Here is a 24,969-nt window from a genome sequence, read left to right on the forward strand (position 1 = left end):
ACCTCATGAAGAGCGCCTCCATTCACTTAACTTTACCCATTAGAATATAGGCGTCTTAGAGGTGATTTATTAATGGCTTATAGTATTCTTAACACTTCTGGACATCCTCTCAAACACCTACCTAAGCTTAGTTCGAATAATAACCTAAGGGGTAACACCCAGAAACTGGAAACACAACATAGCAAGACGGAATGTAGACACAACTTCTACTCCTTAAGAGTTGTCAAAAGCTGGAATTCGCTGCCAGCCGAGCTAGTCCAAGCGACTTCTCAGGAGTCCTTCAAGAGGCAACTTGACCTATTCTTAAGGACTAAGAACAGCATCACATTATGATTTACCAATCTCTTTTCCTCTTTTATTGTTAACATACCTAGGTTCCTGCCTGGAGGATTTGGTGATCCCCTGCTACTAGACACGGAAGCCTGTTAAGCGAAAGCTTCTTCTACTCCGTCCACAACCATTTGAACCATTTGAATTTGACCTTGGGCCTATGACGACCGCCTTTTATAACCAGGTACGTAACCAAGAGTGCATAATTGTACTCCACAAAACGGAAAAGAATATACGGTTAAGGAGGGAAAAAATTGTGTAGATTATGAAGATTAAGTACAATTGTGTCAAATACTCTTTTCTGGTCTGATCTAAATATGTATGATATATTGAAGCAATATTTCGTCGATTCATCCAAGTAACGAATTTGTCTGCACCTTAGAAATGTGTAAGTCCTATTACTCATTAGTATTATATATGATTAATCGGTAAAAGGAAAGATTGCAGTCATTCCCCCGTGGTTTGATGTGGTCTAATGGCTAGGCACACGGTCTGGCATCCAGGAGGGCAGAGGTTCGAGTGCGTGTGGGGCTAGCGTTTCCGTTCACCAAAACCCCCTTCAATACGATGTTTGTTGGCCATATGTTGCTCAGATATGAGAGAAAGATAACAGGAGGACAGATTGATATGTCAAAGTGCCATATTGGAACAGTACAAGTTCTTTGTTTGTATTAATAATAATACTATAGAAAAAACGGCGAGACTCTAATTTAAGGACGACCTTTGAACGAATCTTAAGTGACCTTGACAATTATTAGCCAATCAGAAGAAAGTTAGTACAAAGTGAAAATATATTATATGAAAGTAATGAATCACGCGCGCTATTTAAAAAGGACAGTGGTATTTTTCCTCGCTGAGTAAATTTCATTGTTTTGATCGTTTACTACGTATCAAGACTACTGTTTTTCACTTTAATTGAATTTATTTCAGTTAAAGTATTCGACTAAAGTATCGTTTTTACTGTTTTTGTCGTTGGTACTCTTTAGTACCTCTTTTTCAACTGTATCTGTTAGTACCTTTGGTTTAGCAATCTACAGCTCTTCACTTTTTTTGGTCATTGATAATTTTTTTGTTTCTGGGTATCATCGCATATTGAAAAAACCCCTCCTAAATGACCGGACAGTGTAAAAAAAGCAGTTGCCAACGTCCGGGTTGTCGTTATCCTGTTGAAAGCGGCATGCAGTGCGACGAGTGCAAAGGCTGGTACCACGAAGTTTGCACGAACTTAACGCCTGCTGCTTTCAAACGGTTCAGTAAGAAGGGTTGTGTGTGGCTTTGTCAACAGTGTTGCTCGGATGCAAACGGCTTGTTAACCGAGGCCATCTCACCGGTTGATGCTGCAAAGAAGTGTTTCAAAAAGCATAGTCGGAACGCGTCAAACAGCACTCGATCTGTTGACACGCAAATCAATGTGAAGGAAACTAAGGTGAGTCCGGTGATAGATGACTCACGCCCGTCAAAGAAGGAAAAGCAGTCTTCAAAGGGGCCTGCCTTAAAAAAAAGCTCAAGAAAAGTAGGGTCTTCTGTTCCCCGTCTCCCAGATGGGATCCAACAGGAAACACCTAGGAGCCGCAATCGCAAGGCTCGATCGGTTTCAAATGGTAAACATAACACGACCCCTCAGGTCGTCGACAACCCCCCAAAACCCAACACTAGGTTTGACGCAACTGCTATTGCTTCTACCAGCAGCGTTGACGAATGGGTAAAGGTTGTAAGAAAGAAAAGTATTGATATAAAGGGAAACCTGCCCCCGTAAAAGTGGTTGAAAAATCGAAAACTGATCATAGCGACAGGTCAGCTATTTTCATAGAATTAAGGAGAGCGATAGCTCTGAACCTAAAGCTCGTTTTGAGCATGACATTGTACTGATTAGGCAGCTGCTTAATCAACTCATGCCTCAAAATATGACTGGGGTCACCTTGCTAAAGGTGTATAGACTAGGGAGTCTAACGGACTCGAAACCAAATCATTCCAGACTGCTCAAAGTAGTATTCGGCTCTTCAAACGAACGTGACCTAATTTTACAAAATGGACACAAATTAAAGGGTACAGGAGTCTTTATCCGAAAGGACCTACCGTTGGCAGACCGTGTTAAAAGACGGGAAGCCGAGAAAGAACTACAACATAGGTTAGACGCTGGCGAAAAGGACCTGAAAATTGTAAATTTTCGGGTCGTAAGACTTCGACAGAGAATGATGCCGAAGCCGCTCTGGGTGAAGCACGAAGGCACTTAAACAGGCTTCGGATCTGTTACACCAATGCACGAAGCTTACTTAATAAGCGATCGGAACTAGGTGTGCAGATTGACTCTATAAAGCCAGATATAATCGCAGTAACAGAAACCTGGCTGACACAGGCTATAGATAGTATAGAACTTGATTTCGAGGGCTTTACGTTAGTAAGGGCCGACAGAACACAAAAGCGCAAAGGAGGGGAGTAGCTCTATTCATTAGGAATGCTATCCCATTTACCATTATCGATAGTGTATCCCATGAGAGTGGGACGTGTGAATTAGTTAGTCTTCGCTTAAAATGCAAGGGACAAGAGCTGCTGATTGGTTTGGTCTATCGCAGTCCAAGCTGTGAGGCAAATGAGATCCTGTTAAGCAGTCTCAATACTTGGTCCCAAAGTGGTCGATGTCTAATCCTAGGGGACTTTAATGCACCTATGGTAGACTGGGAAAATCTGCGAACTGAATCGTCAGAAAATTCCTTCGAGCAGGAACTAGTTGATGCGGTTATCACATGTGCCCTAGTGCAACATGTGAAAGAAGCGACTAGGTACGACCCGGACACTGAATCATCCTTATTAGATCTTATACTGACTCACTATGAGGATGATGTTGCGAACCTCCACCATATGCCACCCTTAGGTAAAAGTGACCACGCAGTTTTAACTTTCGACTTCCATATAACTGCCAGTCATGAGGACGCGTCAGTCCAGTCCAGACCCAACGTCTGGAAAGCAAACATACCAGACATCATGCACTCAGCATCGTTAATAGATTGGACAATAGACCCAGAGTCCTCCATTGAAACGGCCTGGGACGCATTTCGAAAATCATACTTAAAAGTTACCACACCTCACATCCCTTGGACTATACCAAAGGGGCCGAAAAACTCACGACCATGGTTCAGTAGGGAGGTCCGTATCCTTCTCCGTAAGAAAAGGAAAACGTGGGATAGATTTAGGTTACTGGGGACTGATGAGTCAAAATCTCAGTATCGAAAGGCTCGGAACACTTGTGCCTCGACCCTCCGTAAGTCTAGAAAATTGTACGAAGAAAAACTTGTTAAGGAATCCATAGAATGTCCTAAACGCTTGTATTCCTATATAAACCAAAGGACAAGGAGAAAAGGAAATATTCCTGCTCTATGGGGAGACAGTACTGCTTCATCATTAGTGGAGGACGACTTTGGTAAGGCTCAAGCGTTCTCGAACTACTTTAGCAACGTGTATACCATAGAAGCACCCTTCTCGTCAGCGTATACAGATCCCCCCATACATACACTGGATAGCGTGACCATTAAAGAACTCGATGTCTTTGGTCTGCTAAATAAGCTTGACATAGGTAAATCCACGGGGCCCGATGAATTACATCCTAGGCTACTGAAGGAATTATCTAACTTCGTTGCGAACCCTTTAAGTACATGCTTTAACCTATCCGTTACGCAGGGTCGCTTACCGAAAGATTGGAAAAACGCCATAGTAAGTCCTGTCTTCAAAACAGGCACGAAACACAAACCTGAGAACTACCGCCCCGTTAGCCTAACTAGTGTGGTTGTTAAAATCTTAGAAAAGATTATTCGGAAGGAGCTGTTTAAGTATCTCGATAAAAACCGGATCCTCTCGGAGAAGCAGCATGGCTTCAGAATAGGTTATTCTTGTCTCACTAACTTATTAGTGGCTCGTGAAAGCTGGTGTGCTCTTAAGGACCAAAAGCTACCTGTAGACGTCGCCTTCATTGATTTCAGTAAAGCTTTTGATAAAGTTCCGCACAACCGGCTGTTATATAAGTTAAGACATATCGGGATTGGAGGTAATTTATTGATGTGGATAAAAGACTTCTTAGTTGGGCGTCAACAAAGAGTAAGGGTGAACTCAAAGTTATCTAGCTGGGAAACTGTGCTTAGTGGAGTGCCCCAGGGTACAGTTTTGGGGCCAGTGCTATCCCTCTTATATGTAAATGACCTTCCTTGTCTCCTATCATCATCGGTCTTGCTATATGCTGACGATGTCAAGATATGGAGAACGATACGATGTAAGAGTGATAGCTTAGAACTTCAAAATGACCTGAAGAAGTTATCTGAATGGTCTCAAACATGGCAGTTGCCGATAAATACTTCCAAGTGTGTTGTGATGCATATCGGTCATCAAGGCACAGATACATATACGATGAATAACACTGAGCTACCTGTCGTCCAGACATATAATGACTTAGGAGTTATCGTTAGTCAAGACTTAAAGACTACTGCACACTGCCGTGCAATAGCCGCCAAAAGTTTTAGAACGTTATGGTCAATACGTAGGGCTTTTAGTTATGTCGACACTAAGACGTTTTTGACTTTGTATACAGTGTTCGTGCGTCCTAAACTTGAGTACTGCATACAGGCGGCTAGCCCCTGCTTTAAAAAAGATAGTGAGCTTCTGGAAAAGGTTCAAAGAACGGCGACTAAGCTGGTTCCCGCAATAGCGAAGCTTCCGTATGAATCTCGACTGGCCAAGCTGAACCTTTTCCCGTTGTCATATCGCAGAACTAGAGGGGACTTGATTACAGTCTACAAATTGCTTAGTGATAAATTTGCACCTAACATGCCCTCATTTTTCTTGTCTTCCAAAACAGAGAATTTACGAGGACACTCCAAAAAAGTTCATAAGCCGAGAACAAATTACTTGTCAGCTGACTATCGACTTTCCCATCGAATCATCAACGAGTGGAATTCACTACCTCAGCACGTGGTTGAGGCTCCATCCGTCGACTCTTTCAAAAGAAAGTTGGATCAACTGAGAGACCACCATTGCCAGGACTAACATAGGCCATCGAGCCTCCTGTCCTTCCCAAACTGAAACTGAAACTGAATTACAATGGATATTCTTCTTTTACATGATTTAAAAACTTGTTTAGGTTTGATTAAGGTTCAGAGGTTCTGAATTCACAATGCATATGGAATAGAAACTCGTCTATTGGGTTAGAGTTAGGTTTACGTGTAAGGTTAGGGTTAGGGTTAGTTGAGGGTTAAGGTTTAGGGTTAGGTGAGGGTTTAGGGTTAAGGTTAGAGTTTAGAGTTAGTTGAGGGTTTAGGGTTAGTTAGGGTTGGGGTTAGGTGAGGGTTTAGGGTTAAGGTTAGGTTTAAGTTTTAGGGTTAGGTGAGGGTTCAAGGTTAGGGTTTAGGGTTAGGTGAGGGTTTAGGGTTAAGGGTTAGGGTTAGTTGAGGGTTAAGGTTAGGGTTAGAGTTACGTGAGGGTTAGGGTTAGGATGCTAACATAGGAGTTTTTAAATCATGTTAAAGAAGAATATCCATTGTAACTTATTACTTTCTTTTAATATATTTTTACTTTATGCTGTCTTCTGATTGACTAATAATTGAAATTGCTCAAACGCTTCCGATTGGCTCGTCCCTAAATTAGAGTCTCGCCTTCCTATCTGTTGTAACCTCTCATTAATCACCTACTCTCTAAAATCTGCTGTGAACCGATTGTATGTTAGCAGCGCGTGTTGAACTTGGCTCCGTGACCTTGAAATTGCTCAAACTCTTCTGATTGGCTCGTCCCTAAATTAGAGTCTCGCTGAAAAAACTACAAGTGTGGTAGATTTCCATTTTACTTTATAATTAAACCAACGAGAAAAAAAAGGTATATATATATATAAGTTATTGACATAACATGTCTTTTTTATAACGCTAGTGTTAAGTTCCAGGATTTTGTATGGACCATTAATAATAATTGGTTTAACGTTAGCATAGCTGCGATATTCATATCAGTTCAGTGTTGTGATTACTAAACAGTTCCCTTATAAGTTGTGTTTAAAATTAGGTATGTGGAATCAATGCGGCTAACATAGTAACCTTACAGTAACGCACTGTACCATATCTTCACGGTTATTGATTCTTAAATGTCAGAAATTAAAAAAAATTTGAATATTGCCAATAAAGATGGGTTATATGATCACACTAAAAAGCATGCTGCAGGAAAACTGGTTAAGTCATTACATAAGTTTCCTAAACATGAAAAAAATGATGAGAACTTTAATAAGTACTTGGCCATGGTTTAATCCAAAATGTTTTGTCTAGAAAACCACTTATTAATAGTAGTATTAAGCGTATCAAGCTACTAAACACATCTTCGACCGAAAACTTTTAGAATTAGTTCATATGGTATATATGTATAGCCAGTCTACGTGAAAAATGTATATAGATATGTAAGAAGTACAGCCAACATAGTTAATTAACCAGAAAAAGAAATTATAAAACTCGCCTGGGTTGCTTTTTGAATTCGTTGTATTTGCCAGTGTTAGTAGTATGAGTTTGATTAAAATCCGCAGCCATCGTTTCGGAATACCTAGCTTATGTGTCCAGTATTAAAAAAAAATATTTAACATAACACTTATATATCAAAGGCAAAAGTTCTAGGGAGTTGTAGGTGAGGCGGAATGAGGAGAAAAATTATTTTTAAGTAGATCCAGGGTCTGATTAGCTACGTGGTTAGATTTTATCCTGCAGCCGAAACTGTCAACATCCTTGATTGGCTAATCGGATGTGCCCAGCGAACCGTTTTAGTCATTTGTAAAGATTTATCGTTTTTACATTTCGATTCCGTAATGGATTTGTCAGTTAAATGATCTAACAACACGTATGGTGGTTCATGATCTAGATAAGCCGGCTTTAGCCTATCAATACTTACTGTGTCGATGTTTCCATGTTTTTCTATCACGAAATATTTAGATTTTCTTGAGACGACTTTGAAAGGACCTTCAAATGGAGGGCTAAGTGGTGCTTTTATTTTGTCACATCTTATCCAGACGTGCGTGCAATTGCTTAGGTCTTTAGGTATATATACGGCGCGCGATTGTTCACGAGTATTAATCGGCTTAAGTTTAGACATGTGGTCCCGTAGTTGATCGACATAATTTTCTAAATTAAGTTTTTGACTGTTAGTATTAGGGTTAACAAATTCACCGTGTAGTCTCAGAGTTGTTCCGAAAACCAGTTCCGCAGCTGAACACTGTGCGTCAGTTTTGACAGATGTTCGTATTCCCAACATAACTAATGGTAGGAATTCTGTCCACTGATTGGGGTTTGAGTGAGATATAAGGGCGGTTTTTAGCTGACGGTGAAAACGTTCTACCATCCCATTAGCCTGAGGATGATATGCAGTGCAGCGTATCCTATTGGAGCCTAGAAGTTTAGCCAAGTTATTAAATAGTTCAGATTCGAATTGCTCTCCTCTATCAGTCGTTATTGTTATGGGTGTACCAAAAATGGTTACCCAGTTCTGCATGAAAACCTTGGCTACTGTTTCCGCTGTGATGTCAGCTATCGGGATGGCTATAGGGAATCTGGTAAATCGATCTATGCATGTAAAAAGATAATTAAAACCGTTTGAACGAGGTAAAGGACCTACCAAGTCGATATGCACATGGGCAAAACGTGCATCTGGTTGCGAGAAAACACCTATGGGTGAATTTGTGTGACGATTAATCTTTGATTGTTGGCATGCTGAACACTCTCTAACCCATTTGTGTACACCCTTCTGTAAATTCGGCCATATATATCTGGCATTGATTAGTTTTGTTGAAGCTTTTGCGCCAGGATGAGACAAAGAATGAAAGTTATTATATATCAACTTTCGCATACTTTTGGGAACGAAAGGTCGCGGCATTGCGTTGGTCGTGTCACAGTAGATTAGAATACCATCGACAGGTGATGGGAACTGTTTTAAATTAAGACTTGAATTGTTTGTTTTAAGCAGGTTTTGTAATTCTAGATCCTGCTCTTGTTCGTTTCTCAACATCTCGAAGTTTACTGTGGATTGCTGTAGCACGTTCATTTCTAGCCTAGATAAAGCATCTGCCGCCTGATTGTCCTGACCTCTGACATGTCGGATATCGCTTGTGAACTGTGACATATAGTCAAGGTGTCGGACTTCTCGAGGTGAGTATTTATCAGCTCTCGCTTTTAGTACATTCGTTAGTGGTTTGTGATCCGTAAAGACTATAAATTCCCTGCCTTCTCACATGTGTCGGAAGTGTTTAATGGTTAGGTAGATTGCAAGAAGTTCTCGCCCGAAGGTAGAATACCTTGTCTCTGCTGGAGCGAGTCTTTTTGAGAAGAAAGCAATTGGTTTCCAGGCGTTTTTAACCAGTCGGTTAAGGGCACCGCCTACTGCTTTATCTGAAGCATCCACCATCAAAGCAAGTGGGGAAAGAGAATTCGGATATATCAACGTAGTTGCTTGAGCCAGTTTATCTTTAAGCTGTTTAATAGCTTCGATGGCGTCAGAAGACAGTTTGAATTCTTTTGGTTTTCCTTTAAGTGAATCTGTCAAAGGTTGCATTAATTGTGCACAACCTGGTATGAATATGCGATAAAAGTTAATTAGACCTTGAAAACTCCTCAGTTGTGTTAGAGAACTAGGTATGGGGTATTGTTTGATGGTGTTTACTTCTTTTTTGATCGGTTTAATCCCTTCTGGGCTTATTGTGTGACCGAGAAATTCTAATGTTTGAACACCGAAAACACACTTACTTTGATGTATGTTTATTCCATGTCCATCCAGTCTTTTCAACACTGTTTGTACATGCTGTTTGTGTGATTGCAAATCTGGGCTGGCAATTAACAAGTCGTCTATATACCCCTGCGCAAATGGCATATCTCGAAGTAGGTTGTCTATGAATCTTTGAAATGTCTGTGCCGCATTTCTCAGGCCGAATGGCATGCGTACAAACTCGAATAAGCCAAAGGGTGTTGTAATAGCTGTCTTGAGAATATCTTCATCAGCCACTGGGATATTGTGATATGCCCTGACTAAGTCAATTTTAGTGAATATGTTCATACCCTGTAAACCGTTTGTGAAATCTTGGATATGAGGTATTGGGTACCTATCTGGTACGGTTTGACGGTTGAGGGCTCTGTAATCCCCGCACGATCGCCAGTCACCTTCATTCTTCTTTGGGACCATATGCAAAGGGGATGCCCATTGACTATCAGAGGGACGGATAATACCCAGTTGTAGCATATAATCAAACTCGGCCCTAGCGATTTTGAGCTTATCTGGTGCTAGTCTCCTGGGTTTTGCAAAAACCGGTGCACCTTCGGTTTTGATAGTGTGACTTACTTTTAGTTTGTCTTTAGAAGGCTGTGGGTTTGGTTTAGTTAAGTTTGGAAATTCTGCGAGTATATCTTGGAATTTCGCTGTTGTTACTGGGGGAGTTTGAATCAAGTTAAGAGAGCTGATGTGACTTTCTTTGCCTTTTGTGTAATACGAAGTTTCTTTTAGTGTTAATCGCCGTTTCTTGGTGTCAACTAGAAATTCGTATCTCTCTAGAAAGTCCATCCCCAGTATTGCCAGATCTAAGTCAGCTACCGTGAAAACCCAAGGGAATGGCCTCCTGAACCCCAAATCTAGGGTTAAATTTTTCTGCCCAAATGTCGCAATTTTAGTTTTATTTGCGGCTTGAAGTGTAATTGATGATGTTTCTCGACTAATCTCAGTTTTATTTTGAGGGATGATGCTAAGAGCAGCGCCAGTATCCACCAAGAAATTCAAGCCAGAATTTCTGTCTCTAACATAAAACAAGCGACTGTTTAGGCGCCCCTCCTCAGTCGTCGCGACCTGGGGAGGGGTTACTCGTTTCCCGCTGTCTTAGAATTGTGCTTAGGCCAGGCGCATAGTTGCATGCACTTGGTTGAGTTGACACCAAACTTCCAGTTGTACCAACAAAACTGCCCAGATTGTCCGGACATTTGTGACCTGTTTTGTGACTTGGATCGTGGTCGTTGTGGTGACCTGCTCCTGTTTCTATGACCCATTTGCATTCTGGTGACAGCCTCAGTGAGACTCTTAACACTCGCAATGAGTCCTTCTGTGACGGGGTCTTTTGCTGATTCTACTTTTTGTGTGTGATTTATTGTGCCTGATCCAGTTGGAGGACCTCTTTCCATTATTCTATCGGCTATACGCGCTAAATGAGATAATGAGGTTTCAGGATCTTGTGCATCCAAACAGTGTTGGACGTAGCATGGGAGAGCTTGTATCCATCCTTGTTTTAGGACTGCTTCACCCACCCATGGTGTACGATTGACTGATGCGCGTTAGTTGTCCTTAACCTTGACGTAAATCGATGAACTCGTCGACAATCAGCGACCCAACTGCCGGATGATTTGGCTAGGTCTCAGTGACATTTCACTGACCCTACACTGTTGTTCGATTTCACACTAATAATATACATAGTATATTTATTACTAATGCATCTCTTGTGGGTGTTAGTGGACGTCTGAAGCAGGAAAATGTGTGCCGTCCTCACAGAAAGTAGATCAGTGGATTGCGTTTCACCAGTTTTATAGATCACAAAGTTTTAAAGTCTATCTATCACCGTCGAAAATTCTTAGCACATCCCTCAGCTGCTATATTTCAACGATTGAATATTACTTTGAGCGCATATAACTAAAATACTCAGCACAGAGGAGCTAAGAAATGTCCAACATGTTGACCATATAGTAAACACAATTTGTTGGAGTAAGTGAGTACGTAACAATTATAAACATCAAAAAATTGTTAAGTTTGTCCTACATTGTTCCCTTTCTACTCTTCTGTATATTGTCTTATACTATTTATTTACATTCAGCAAGCAGTTGTATTCCCAACGACGCAAGTTGTACTGTAATATTCTGAAAGGTTCACATATACTTATAACGTTTATTGTACTTATCATTATAATTACTGTATCTTAATCGCTGTAGCCGTTATCCACAGTTTTGTGCATTTGTTTAGACGCAACAGTTTCCATATTGTTTGTTCTTGGTTCGGGTTCCGGTTGTTCGTAAACTGTTATCAAATTTAGACACGGCTATCAGCTGTCCTTTGTATGTTATAATTATTCTTTATGTTACTGTTACAGGAAGCCTTTTTATTTTCATACTTGAAGGACGCGTTTAAACGCCCCAGACACCTCACAAGTTGAGGTTTGTAACTAAATTTTGTTTATTATTCAATAAAGAACCGCTATTGTAGACAAATCGTTGTTTTGGAAACTTCGGTTTTGCGCGTATCTCAATCGGGTGACTTGGGCGCTTCGATAGATCTGATATAGCTGTTAAATAACGATATCCCAAAATCCTCGACAATATGCAACATATGCACGAAATCCCATGACTTGACGTTTTGACCGTCCGGATTGACTTAATTTGGCAATTTGAATACAAATCTAGTCATCTGATAGTATCGTGATAGGTGAAACACTAGAATCTGGACTTCATCTCATACAGACCAATGGATAGGCATTATGAAGAAGCAAATAACTATCTAACAGAGATCAGTTTATAGTAAGAAATGATATTATCGAAAATACAAGTATATAACATCAGTTTCTAATGGATAATTGTACATCGATATTCATAAACACTTTAAATAATAATATTGTTTTAATTATTTATTTGTTTCCTTCTAATTGAAGCTGTCCGCGTCATTCGTATTTTACTGCACCATTTTGTTTTATATGGATTTAAACAATCTTTAGCTGCTCCACCACGTGATCTTCTAATGATATCATTAGTATTCGGATAAAATTTTGGATTCCATAATAATTTTTGTTTTAATTTATCACTAATTTTGTATAAGAGAAAACATGTTGAAAAATCTTATTGAAATGTAAAAGTAATAAAATTGATTATTTACGTTATTTTTTAGTTGACAAGCTGTATTTAGTCAAATAAATGATTATTAAGGAATTCAAAGAATTCAACATTAGAGAATAAATAAACATGATATTATCAGTATACGGGGTTGTGGAGATTAAGGTATTGATTGAGATCATGAACCGACTGATATTAAATCACTATTGAAAACCTGTGGGACTATTCAGCAGTGCGCATCCATGATCTCGCTCACGGGATTCAAACCCAATGCCTTCAGTCTTACGTGCGAACGCTTCACCTCTAGAACCCTGAGTCGGCATCCAACGATGTTATTGTCTAACCTCAACCAATCCGCAAAATTGCGAAACGTTCGTACACGAGACTGAAGGCCCTGAGTTTGAATCCCGCGAGGCGGGATCGTGGATGCGCACTGCTGAAGAGTCCCACAATAAGACAAAACAGCCGTACAGTGCTTCCAGGTTTTATATGGTGGTCTAACATCAATCAGTTCATGATTTCAATTAAAAAAATATGATATTGTTGACCAATCATTATGAATACCACAGGTCTGCTAAAGGTTATTTGTAACTCATCCAATACAGTACGAACGTCATTGAATTTGACAATAAGCGACGTAAGTTTAAATGATATACGAAACACTTATTCCCTTGAAATTATAGACATCCACTGAAAATGTATAAACAATGAAATCTGAGACGATGGACTGATATTTGCAAAAGTTTGCAAATTAACTATTTACTGTATGCTTCTCAAATTTTAGTGAGATATTCTGTAATTTCGTGTTCCAATACATTCGATTGTCCCCACTTGTTCTTGTTCACCACACAGTCATTTTAGTGTATATAATTTAAGGAGTTTTCAGTTAGAGACCTGATGAATAATAACGAGGGTAATACATTCAGATTACGTAGAAAATGTGTGTTTTTTAACACCCTCAAAGAGTTTGTTAAAGCTATGCATCACAAATCGAAAATAAATTAATTATCAAAACACTCACTTTGTCAGCAGCAATTTACACATTTGACCGTCATTCGACTCATATATTTCTTGAGCTTCCGGTCGTATTCGTGGAGTTTGCTTTGGTATTAATTCAGGATTCATCGAGTGCAAGTTACTATTATTGAGTGTTCCACGATTTCTTTTAGCATATTCAACTCCCTTAACAAATAGGTCAGAGTAAAAAGAAAACTCAATCAACTTTTTGTAATGCTTTATCATTATTACTTGTAAGGCTTCATTGTTGTTAATATTTAGGATTGAAAATGATCATTCTTTGTTAGGATATGAGATATTTGAATCAATGCGACAATAACGGATACTCTACCATACAGCTAATCGTAAATAAATATATAAGTTTCTATCCATCAATCAAACAAACTGTTCCCAAAAAGCTTAAGCCAAATGATAAATGAATGAAAAAAATAGATAGATATCCTTAAAGACGAACTCGCTGGTATCTGGTAACCGTCAACAAGGCATATATTCAAACTGAAGGTAACGATTGTATCAACCAAATACGTAATCCGAAGCACTCACCAGTTTAACAGTAAATTAAGACAATAAACAAGATAGATGTAGGTTTCATGTGAGATGTTTCAAAGTATTTACATAATAAATATGCATAGTTGTAAAACACTTTGTTAAATACATACTTCAAACTTAGTACGGGGCCCATTTCCACACTGTTGCATATCTAGAGAAAATGTAGCTTCTGATATTGCCTCTGCAATCTTATCCATATCCGCTCCAAGATAAGACTGTTTAGGCTGAATTAAACCGAATCGTTCAGCCATTCCAACTCCTTCACGTGCAGCATTTGCTGCTGCTGATTGCGGAATGCTTCGGGGAGCAATTTTCATATTGACATCTTTTAGTAGCAAAGCAGAAGGAAGTTTCTCACCTAAAATCTCCGCCATTTGTGCACCTGAATGATCAGCTGTATCATTGTCATCATTGAAATAATTAGACGGTTTGTGAAAAGTTTGTATTTCATTTGACTTTTTTGTAAGACCACTTTTACTAAAATGAATAACAAAGAAATGATGAACATACCAATGTAACTATTATTTATACAATTCTATTATTATTATTATTATAAATCAGTTAAAAAGTAATTTATGAAAGTCTCGGATCATTCTTTTTACTTTGACAATCCAAGATCATAGCTCAGAGATGATTCGTTTCTGTAACTTTCATACACACAAGATTATTGTATATTAATGTTCATCATTCGACGAAAGAAGTTTACATACAACCTTCATTTTTTTCCTCTGAATATTTGGATTGTTGTACAGGGACTGGCGCGGACCTCATGACACAATCAAGGGAACAAAACTTGAAACAACAATTAGCACTTAGCAAGCAAAAAACATTGTTTTGCAATTCATTAACAAAAGAAAATGTAGTGTTGGTTACTATGTTAAGTCTACACAGCTTATTCAAGCTTCTGGACAAGCCAATTTATTCATTCATCTGGAGTCATATTTCGACCTTGTTAATTATTCACTTGTCAACACTGACTGTTTTTTTAATGAGTGTATACGTGTACATTTATTATCCTATTCATCACATGTCTGTAATCTATTCTTATCTGGCTATGAATATTGATTAGATGGTAGTTGGCTCACACGCCTTCTCCACTATGAGTTATTTCGTTTCACTTTCTTCACTTCGCTTTCTTCGTTTCTTCCCCCTGATTACCTGTTCAGATCAATCACTGTATGAAATAAATGTGTTCGAGATTCATTCTCGTATTTGATTTGTTTAGTTGCGTTATTCGCCGATGCGATTTAAGTCGGTGATTATATACGAGGATAGTCGACATGAGTATTTCGATGACAATCAGCATACAACCCAATTGGAGTCAGATATAGGGTCACAAAAGTGATGAGCCCATCGTCAACATCGTCCGATCTAAGTGACATTTAAATAAAGAGCCCCACAAGGAAAGGGCGATCAATTCGTGTAATAAGTTATTGATCATACTCAATAATTAATATATTTACAATGCAAAATTACTTTTCACTGATTTGGTGAATTTTTTTTTAAATATCCTCCCCCAACATATAATTGAAGAAAAGTAAATGATTCATTGACGCTTAGTAACTTTAAATTGATTTCACAATGTTACAGATTGATTGAAGTTGAACATATGAACCACTGGATGAAAACTCAATATATAATTGAATCCTAAACTTTATGAGCTCATCACCCCTAAGGTCGTGGATATGAACATTACTGTACAGTCTTCGACAAAGATGAGATCAATATAAAGTGTAGTCTATTTCTTGGTTGAAGTTAGACATTAACGCCGTTGGATACCAACCGCCTCAGTGGTCTAATGGTTAAGCTCTGGCACGCGAGACCGATGGGTCCTGGGTTCAAATCTCGCGAGGCAAGGTCGTGGATGCGCACTACCGAGGAGTCCCACAACAGGACGAAAAGGCCGTCCAGTGCTTCCAGATTTTCCATGTGTTAGGTCTTGTCGATTGGACGCTATATTCGTTCCTAAGCTATTCTGATAACCCGAACGCTAGAACTATACAGCGACCTGAACACCAGAAAGAAGACGCAAAGTATGAGAGAGACACTTTACTCCAGGGTTCGTTTTTGTACAGAAAACATGGGTATTTATAGATTTTAACATTTGTTAAATCAACATCATACTTTGGCCAATCCGTTAGCGACATATTATGCTACTGACCGACAGTAGCACGCCACGTTGGAATTCTAGAATGCTCCATCATGCTCTGATTGGCTAGGACTCTTCGGCTCCTTTTGGGCCTCTGGAGGCTCCGTTGAAGTTCTCCGAAAGCCGACTCAACACCATGGTGGTCTAACTTCAGTTGACTCATGATCTCAACCATTGATATTTCTTAATAGTCAAATAACCGATATACCGTTCAAATATCCCCAAATAATTAACTTTTAAAACCTGTAATACAGTATAGAATTAAGGTGTTGTTCGCGGTACATAGATTGGATTAAAGCATGTCCCATACACGACTGCATTGGTGCACGCTGATTGGATAAGAATTAGCCAATCAGCGCTAGTCGATACTTGGAGAAAACTCGAGCATCTTCCCATGTATAAACTATAAATATACTAAGGTTTTTCTTATTGTGCTTCTTACTTCCATCTACCCTTGTTATTTGGATTATAATTTCTTTCCTGTTCAACAATGTTCTGTGATTTGAGGACTTGTCGAGTGAATTAATTCCCAAAACTAAATAAGCAATAAGAATAACTGAATTGTAATAAGAGAGAACTATAAAAGGTATATTAAAAATATCAATTATAAATCAACATACCATGACCATCCTTGATTTAGAATTTGTTCCATTAAACCAGCTTCTTTAATTCTATCACGTTGCCAATTTGTATAAGCTTCATTTGATGGAAGAGAACGTATTGGATTATGTGATTCCATGATTGGTGTATTATTTTGTTTAGAATCAAGTAGAATACTAACACCAATACCGTTTCGTCCTTTATGTAAATTACCTAACGCCTTAAATCAGTGATATCAATAAATATGCATTTAAATAAGTAAATGTATTGAACATTTAGCTATTTATAAGTTAAACCATGTACTCAGTTAACCAAGCAGTCAGTTATTATCAATGTAATATCTGATATATACGTGTATTGGTTCGATTTACCACCTCTTATCAGGATACTAAGTGTTGTAACGGGTGTGACTGCAGGTTTTGATAAGCAGCGTTTATACCGATCGGTTACAGTGGACACGTAAACACGTAGTGGACGACCTAGTGCCCTGATTGGTCCCGCTTCCCTGTCTAGCCCAGCCAGTTGAGTCAAGAACACAAGTCACAGCCTCTGAGTTATGAATCGTTGTATTTCAGACATACTCTATTTATATACTAACCAAACAAACCACATCGTACCATAAAAATAGAAAACAACATTTACACAATATTTAACAAGTGAAACAAACATCGACCAATAGGAAATGTACATTTAAGGTCCAAGGCCACCATAGACTTAACACGATAATTATTGGTATATTTTTACTCAGCATCCATAACACTAAGATGAAATTATCAAGAGAAATGGTTGATTAGCACAACTAGTAATTATATCAGCTGTCATAGAAACGATTAGGAATAGACAAAATGATTGGAGAATAAAGAATATTTTGATGGAATAAAAAGTGTAAGTGAAGATTAAAACTCAAGATATAAGATAAAATGTAAATCCATATGCGCCATTGCAAATGATTCTAACCCATGTCACCCAATATCTCCAACTTTTGCTTACGGCAATCATGTAGTCATCTCTAGCGTTCTTCCAATTTACTCTTACAACAGTCAACAATGCACTTGTAAGAATGATGTAACTAATCAAAATCTATGTGAAGTCCATGGTGATTGCTCAGTCTGTATTTTACATAATCGTTTAACTTTATCTAAACTACAGAATGATTATCAGTTGTGTCTTTATTGTATTAGACACCTTAATAACGCTCATCTATATCTTCTTAAGAGATTGTACTAAGGATTGTCAGCCTTCGTTGAATATGCTCAGATTAATGAATTAACTTTTAATGGTTCACATTTCTAAATTCATTCAATTTGTAATATCATTTAATCATCATCCACTACTTCATAATGAAATTGAACAATTTAAACAAACCCTTTATACTAATCGTAATGATTGTATTTGCTAGTTGCTAACCATTAAAAGTGTACCTAAGGTTTTAATAGAGAAACACAAACAATGTACTTTAACTCGGTGAAGAGGGTATATATATATATATATATATATTACTAAAATCTCCACAAAACCCCCTTCTGATAATAATCAACATATGCTCACTGGTGACTGGCTTCCAGATGTATATCCTGGCGTTCTAGTGAGAAATAGTGACTAGTGGAGTTCAAACAGGTCTGTTGTGAGATAGTAACTCACTGAAGACAATGGTGTATATGTCGCTCAATTTCGTGGATTAGTTGAAGTTAGATATTAACACTGTTGGATGGCGGTCGGCTCAGTGGTTAAGTGCTCGCGCGCGAAGCCAGTAGGTCCTGCGTTCGCATCCCGCGAAGCAGAGTCGTGGATGCGCACTGCTGAGCAGTCCCACAATAGGACCAAACGGCCGTCCAGTGCTTCCAGGTTTTCCATGGTGGTCTAGCTTCAGTCGACTCATGATCTCAACAGTTGAAATATGTATATATCCCTGATATCAATGCATGATGATCGCTCAATATTGTAAAATATGTATTATCAAGTTTTTTCGTAGTATGTTCAGGGAACACAAACAGAAGTAGTAGACAAGTACATACAGTAAGAAATCAATGAATATGGAATAAGAACAAAGTGTTTGTTCTCAAATAATAAGTTAAATCCAAATGTTAACTGTATAAGATTAACACATGCTTAGCTACATTGGTGAAATTATGTTTGATCCTTAAAAAAAATTTGATTTACAGTTGGCAAAGTCAAGTCGATCACTAACTAATTAGATAAACTGAAGTCTATTGCTGAGAAGTCTATTAGATGCTTTGTAAACGACAACCCCACCGCAAGAGTGACGTTTTTGGAAGTGTCTATATACATGCGGCCATATGAAAGAATTTTCAGAGAGAGTGAAAGAGAGCGAACTCTTTCTACGCTCGGCTGTTCCAGTACATGGTAACATGTTAAGATAGTAAACACTAATATGGGTTTATTTTCAATTAAATTGTAAAATAAGCAAACCTCTCCCCGTGGACAACGGATGTGTACATCTTTTTGACATTCTATGAAAGATTCTTCTTTGCTAATTTGTTTAAACCACTGACTACCGCATCCGCGTACATAATTTTCTAAGCTTTCTTCACCTCGTAAAGATATACCAGGTTTATGAATTATAGTTGGTTTTGTTAAATTAGGACGTAGTATTCTGTAACACAAAACAAATAGTTGATCATTATAATCAATTTTAAATCTCTCAGTTTCGACTTGAATTAACTGTTTAAGGTGACGTACAATAGTTCCAGTTCCAGAGTTTACCTGAAGCAAACTAGTGATTATTGATTCGTTTGAAGAACTAAAGTAATCATGAAGTCATCTTGTGGATATTTATAAATTAATTGACTATCATACCGCATCAAGTAACGACTATTGGAGAATATTATCCCTACAAACCTGGATGTATAATGTGGTTCGAAGTGAAGCATGTAATCTAAAAGTGGAAAGTATATGTACATTGAATTCTTTTGATGGCAAGTGTCTTTGAAACATTGCTCGTGTATCATGAAATGACCAAGTAAACAATGTTATATTCATGTATGAAGTAATAGGCAAAGGTTGGTTAGGATACGTATGACGCACGCTCACCCAACGTTTGTCGTGACGAATGGTATCTGATGGTGCGGAAGTTGGCTTTAGGAAGGCTAGAAATGGCCAAATCAAAGTGTAGCATCAGTACATGAAGTCGTTAACAACTGAACTGACGCACATACGCATATCCAGACTACCTAGTTGAGATACTAATAATAACCGCTAGACATTGGGCGACAAGAATCAGAATTATTCAAACTGGCCCAGACTCATTCTCTTTTTATCTTATGATTCTTAAGTTTTGTTATTCCTACAAACACATCTATCCAGTCAACTTTTCCTAATCATGTTCTTATTAGTTGGTCTTTCTTATTATCACTACTACTAAAATATTCAATTTCCTTTTCGTTATATTCATCTCGTCTGACTGACGTGGTTTGAGTACTTGGGCTAACTCATGCTTGTAAAGAAATTCCTGTTAATTATGTCCGACAGACCGAAATGTCCTAGACGGAAACCAATATAGCGTGTGAATTTAGGTATTGATTGTAATTGTACACGCTATTTAAGTGACTTAGTGCTCTCCCTCAGTTTTGTGGCATCTAAACATTCTTTTAATATGAAGTTTAATTTGCCTAAGTTTTGATTACTTAGATAATACAAATTTAAAAATATAAATTTTAGGACAAGATAGAGTCAGTAAACAAAAATCACCAAGGATTACTGGGTCCCGAAAATTATTCATGTTTCCAGTCCTAAGGTTTTAAGATTTATAGCCTAGGTTTCAGTGTCTGATTAAACCCAGGACATTAAGGCTTTGTTTTTTATGATAATGTTTTAGTTAAAACAGAGAATCATTGGCCAAAATCTAGCAATATTAGTACGTTACATTCACGTGTCGATATTACTGGTGAGCATCCACCTCACTCGCGGCATGTTTTAATCCACAAATTGTATTTTTAACATTAAATTCAGGAAGTTAGTATCAAACAAAAGCACTAACACATATTCACATTCGTTTATTTTTTGTGGTCAAGTGATTTGTGAAGGTTAAAATTTAAAATAAGTATTAGAACGGAATATGAACATCTAGTGAATTACTGAAATCTCCTAAAACATTCAAACAAGTAATCAATATTGTATCTTCATAAAATAACGGTATGGCCATTTGATACAACTGAGGAGACAGCGGATTACTTGTTACTGCATAACGAAACAAAGACTGATAGGGCCAGAAGGACGATGATAAGACTGCAGATAGAGATTTACTATACATCACAAATAAATCAGTAACGGACCTAACTACTGATTCAAAAGTTGTATCCAAATACATCCACTGATATATGATTTACTCATCTAGTCAATATGAATATTTAAATATATTTAGATGGGCAGTAGTTGATACAAATTTATCAATAACTAGATGGATGTAAACGGTTAGTAGCGTTGATAGATTCAACCACATTAGCTAACAACATAATAAATTATCGTATCGTACATTTTATTCCTGACACTTACATGCCGCTTCTTTCATTCCACTACTCATGCACTTATGAACAAAATCTATGATCATCGTAGTTATGGTGCATGTTTTATAAATGACAGATGTGATTCTTATCCCACCAACTAATGCTGACTGGAATGAAGATGGATTCACATGGTAAATCCCAGAAACGATCAAAAACACAACACATATTCCTTTAATAAGTAGTAATGTTTCTAAATTACTTCAATGGGTTAATCAACTGATTTTTTAGTCTGGTAAGTCATCTAATGACCACAATAATAGAGTTAGGGGCATCAATTTATTTGTTGACAGTTCTTTTTAAGTACCATTAGACTCAGTCTCCTTAGTAGCTAATGACAAGAATCAAAATATGTATACAATCACACAAAAACGGGATTTATACACATATAAGGCTTACTGAGACATCTGAGGTGATTCTGAAATGTTTGAGTTACCGTTATCAACATCATTTGAAGTTATTGATGTTGTTGATTTTCTCCATGTTTTATTTAAAATACTTGGATCCTGACTAGGAAATACATTGGACTGATGATTACGTCTTGCATTTTCAATAGCCTCATCTAAACGTAGTCTTATAGAAGGTGGTGGTAGACCTTGATATGCAATAGTTTTGAGTTTTTTCGCTGGACGACATGTTGATTTGAGTCTTCGAGGAGGTCGTAAATTCCCGACTGACTCTAAAAGTTGCATATTCCAGTCTAAAAGAAATCACAAATTAAATTTTACAACACCATTGCAAAGACTAACACAGGCCATCAAGCCTCCTGTCCTTTCCAAAATGAAACAGAAACTAATCTGTGCATTTAGGTGATCATCGCGAAGATTATTGTTATATTAGAACACTAACAGGATCTTCTGGGATAAAGCTTGTTTCAGTTATGGAAAGGTAGCTTAACGGCCCGACCAACAACGATGGCGACGCCGCTAACCTTCTGGCGGCACATTACTCTCAAACGTTTCAACCGGCTGACATCAACTTTACTGACGACAGTTTCATCTGCAATTCCACAGGACTTTCCGAAGTAGACCTAAGCGCTGACTTGGTGTTCCGGAAATTGCAGCACTTAAGATTAGACACTTCTCCTGGCCCGGATACGGTTCATCCTGCCATACTGAGAGAGGCAGCCTCAATCTTGTCAACGCCGCTTAGCGTGATGTTTTCTCACTCGCTTAGCCGAGGCAAATTACCGGAAAATTGGAAGTTGGCTCACATCACACCAATTTTCAAAGGTGGTCGACGCAATGAACCTTCAAGTTATCGGCCGGTGGCTCTTCTGTCATTACCTTCAAAACTCATGGAGTCCCTGATATGCGACGGTTTAAATGACTATCTACTGTCCTTAAATTTCTTCTCACCCCAACAGCATGGTTTCAGGAAGGGTTACTCTTGTATAACCAACCTGCTGACTGCGGTGGACAGATGGACAAGCATCCTCGATTGCAAGGGAAAGGTTGATGTCATTTACCTTGATTTCTCAAAAGCTTTTGATAAGGTTAACCACTTGTGTCTTATCAACAAGCTCAAACGACTAGGTATCAAACCACCCCTAATCGATTACCTTACTTCATACCTAAAAAATCGACACTTTAAGGTTAGGGTTAATTTCACTTTATCTCAGGCTATGGAATGTCCTAGTGGGGTCCCCCAGGGCTCAGTACTAGGGCCTCTTCTCTTCTTGATCTACATAAATGATCTTCCTCAACAGGTAACGTCAGATTTATTACTTTTTGCCGACGACGTGAAACTTTGGAGAGAGATACGCAACCAAGACGATACACAGGCACTTCACGAGGATCTGACTCGACTTCAAAGTTGGGCAGACGATAACGGACTTACCTTTAACACTTCAAAGTGTAAAGTAGTCCATCTGCGACATGTTGCAAACTACAGTTACAACTTAGGAAACTCCTCTCTAGTAGTATCCCAAGTCGAAAAAGATTTAGGAGTCCTGGTGCCCCATGATTTGAAGTCTTACGCCAACTGTGACAAAAATGCCTTCCGAGCAAACCTTGCACTGGTAACGTTGAAGCGCATTTTTAGACAGTTTGACGGAAGAACTTTCCACACAATCTTCAATAGTTTCATCCGTCCCCATTTAGAGTACGGAAACATAATACTCCCCCCCTCACTCCAAAAGGACAAGGTCACTTTGGAGCGTATCCAGCGGCGAGCCACGAAATCAGTTCGAGGACTCAAATCTAAACCTCATGAAGAGCGCCTCCATTCACTTAACTTTACCCATTAGAATATAGGCGTCTTAGAGGTGATTTATTAATGGCTTATAGTATTCTTAACACTTCTGGACATCCTCTCAAACACCTACTTAAGCTTAGTTCGAATAACAACCTAAGGGGTAACACCCAGAAACTGGAAACACAACATAGCAAGACGGAATGTAGACACAACTTCTACTCCTTAAGAGTTGTCAAAAGCTGGAATTCGCTGCCAGCCGAGCTAGTCCAAGCGACTTCTCAGGAGTCCTTCAAGAGGCAACTTGACCTATTCTTAAGGACCAAGAACAGCATCACATTATGATTTACCAATCTCTTTTCCTCTTTTATTGTTAACATACCTAGGTTCCTGCCTGGAGGATTTGGTGATCCCCTGCTACTAGACACGGAAGCCTGTTAAGCGAAAGCTTCTTCTATTCCGTCCACAACCATTTGAACCATTTGAACCATTTGACAAAAATCATCTCATGGCTGATGAATGTTTGTAGAGCATTAAATTTTACAAACTTGGTTTTTATTAATCTTAGCTTGAATATATGTCGAACAGAACAGAAACAGAAGTGAAATCGTCTGTATACTCTTAGAAAAATACTTTTTCATACAACATAATGCGTTGCGACGTGTAAACCTTGATGTACATCAAGGTTTTCAAACACCGTACGTTACATATAATTGTCAACAAATTTCCCCCAAATACAAGACGTAAGGTGGAAAAACCGACATTTCCACTAAATTACTGACGTGGAGGCGGAAAAGCGACATTTCCCCCTTATTTACGCTTTCTTCCCCTTTATTTCCCCTTTGTTAGCCTTTTTTCCCTTGATTGGATGCTTGGGGTGTAACTATCTAGGTACCTAAAACAGTAAACGTTCGAAGCGCTCTCAACAGAGCAAACAGTGTTTCCATTCACCCAAATTAAATAGTTCAGTGTATATGAAAGTGGTTTGACTCGTTTTAAGTACCTTGTGACAGTGCTTTTCTGCCTCGCTTATATGTACATATGTACATACGTAAAAAAGTTTTTTCCATTTGATGCGGAGTTTGAAACCGAACACAAAACAAAGCGTTTCAATTAACAGTCTCCAGCTTATAAGGATATATACACATTTTGTATACACATTAATGCGCATTAATGTGTATTTATAAATGCCACTTATAAATGAAGTTCAGAACTATAGTCCTAAACTTCTTGTATATATATTACATGTAAAGGAACAAATTTGCCGATGGCATTCAAAGTAAATTAGTACGGACAAATTGTAAATCTCTGTGTAATATATTGCCAGGGTTTATAAAAATTACTGAAATAATTTCATGAGCTTACAACATAGAGACTTCAGGATGAAATACGTCGAATAAATTTGGTGTTCAGGGTTTAACAACTAGTAACCCAAACAATTTTTTGTGAACCTTGTGCGCTCGACCATAAAGTCTATGACCTTGACATTTTGAAAAATAAGTAGTTACCCAGCAACACTTTGAGTCCTCAGTAATAAGGATATCAGGACGCTGAACCAGTGACAACCACTGAAGCTTGTTTTTCAGTGATCTATATTCCCCTTGAAAATGTTTATTGCTAAAGCTGATTCCACTTGTTTGTGCATAGCGTTCCACTCATCCACCACTTGATGAGAACATATTACCATTTTTAGTTTATTCAGTTCTCAAGTCCTCTTGCTGTAGCTTCGGAAATGATTGATTCTGGAGATCAGAATAACACA

The 24,969-nt window shown here is 38.3% G+C and overlaps 2 protein-coding genes across 4 annotated transcripts; one reads left to right on the forward strand and one right to left on the reverse strand.

Moving 5' to 3' along the window:
• The first annotated feature begins 499 nt into the window (after window positions 1–499).
• MS3_00004674 (uncharacterized protein) lies at window positions 500–6,190 on the forward strand. Its single transcript, XM_051212626.1, has one exon. The coding sequence runs from the start codon at window positions 2,998–3,000 to the stop codon at window positions 5,359–5,361; it is 2,364 nt and encodes a 787-aa protein (XP_051072813.1). The 5' UTR covers window positions 500–2,997; the 3' UTR covers window positions 5,362–6,190.
• Window positions 6,191–11,847: 5,657 nt separating this feature from the next.
• MS3_00004675 (uncharacterized protein) lies at window positions 11,848–24,698 on the reverse strand (the record flags this gene model as incomplete). 3 transcript variants are annotated; one of them, XM_012945147.3, is made up of 7 exons in its annotated part: window positions 24,573–24,698; window positions 21,414–21,714; window positions 18,925–19,108; window positions 16,515–16,714; window positions 13,856–14,222; window positions 13,201–13,361; window positions 11,970–12,150 (listed from the first exon to the last, which is right to left on the reverse strand). In XM_012945147.3, exons 2-7 carry the CDS (start codon window positions 21,704–21,706, stop codon window positions 11,970–11,972), a joined length of 1,386 nt encoding a protein of 461 aa, XP_012800601.2. In that variant the 5' UTR covers window positions 21,707–21,714; window positions 24,573–24,698. The 3 variants fall into 3 exon arrangements, with proteins under 3 accessions (XP_051072815.1, XP_051072814.1, XP_012800601.2); XM_051212628.1 differs by lacking the exon at window positions 21,414–21,714 and having other exon boundaries at window positions 11,848–12,150; XM_051212627.1 differs by having other exon boundaries at window positions 11,848–12,150; window positions 16,515–19,108.
• Between the last annotated feature and the right edge of the window lie 271 nt (window positions 24,699–24,969).

This window comes from Schistosoma haematobium, chromosome ZW, assembly GCF_000699445.3.
Source record: "Schistosoma haematobium chromosome ZW, whole genome shotgun sequence".
Classification (NCBI taxonomy): domain Eukaryota; kingdom Metazoa; phylum Platyhelminthes; class Trematoda; order Strigeidida; family Schistosomatidae; genus Schistosoma; species Schistosoma haematobium.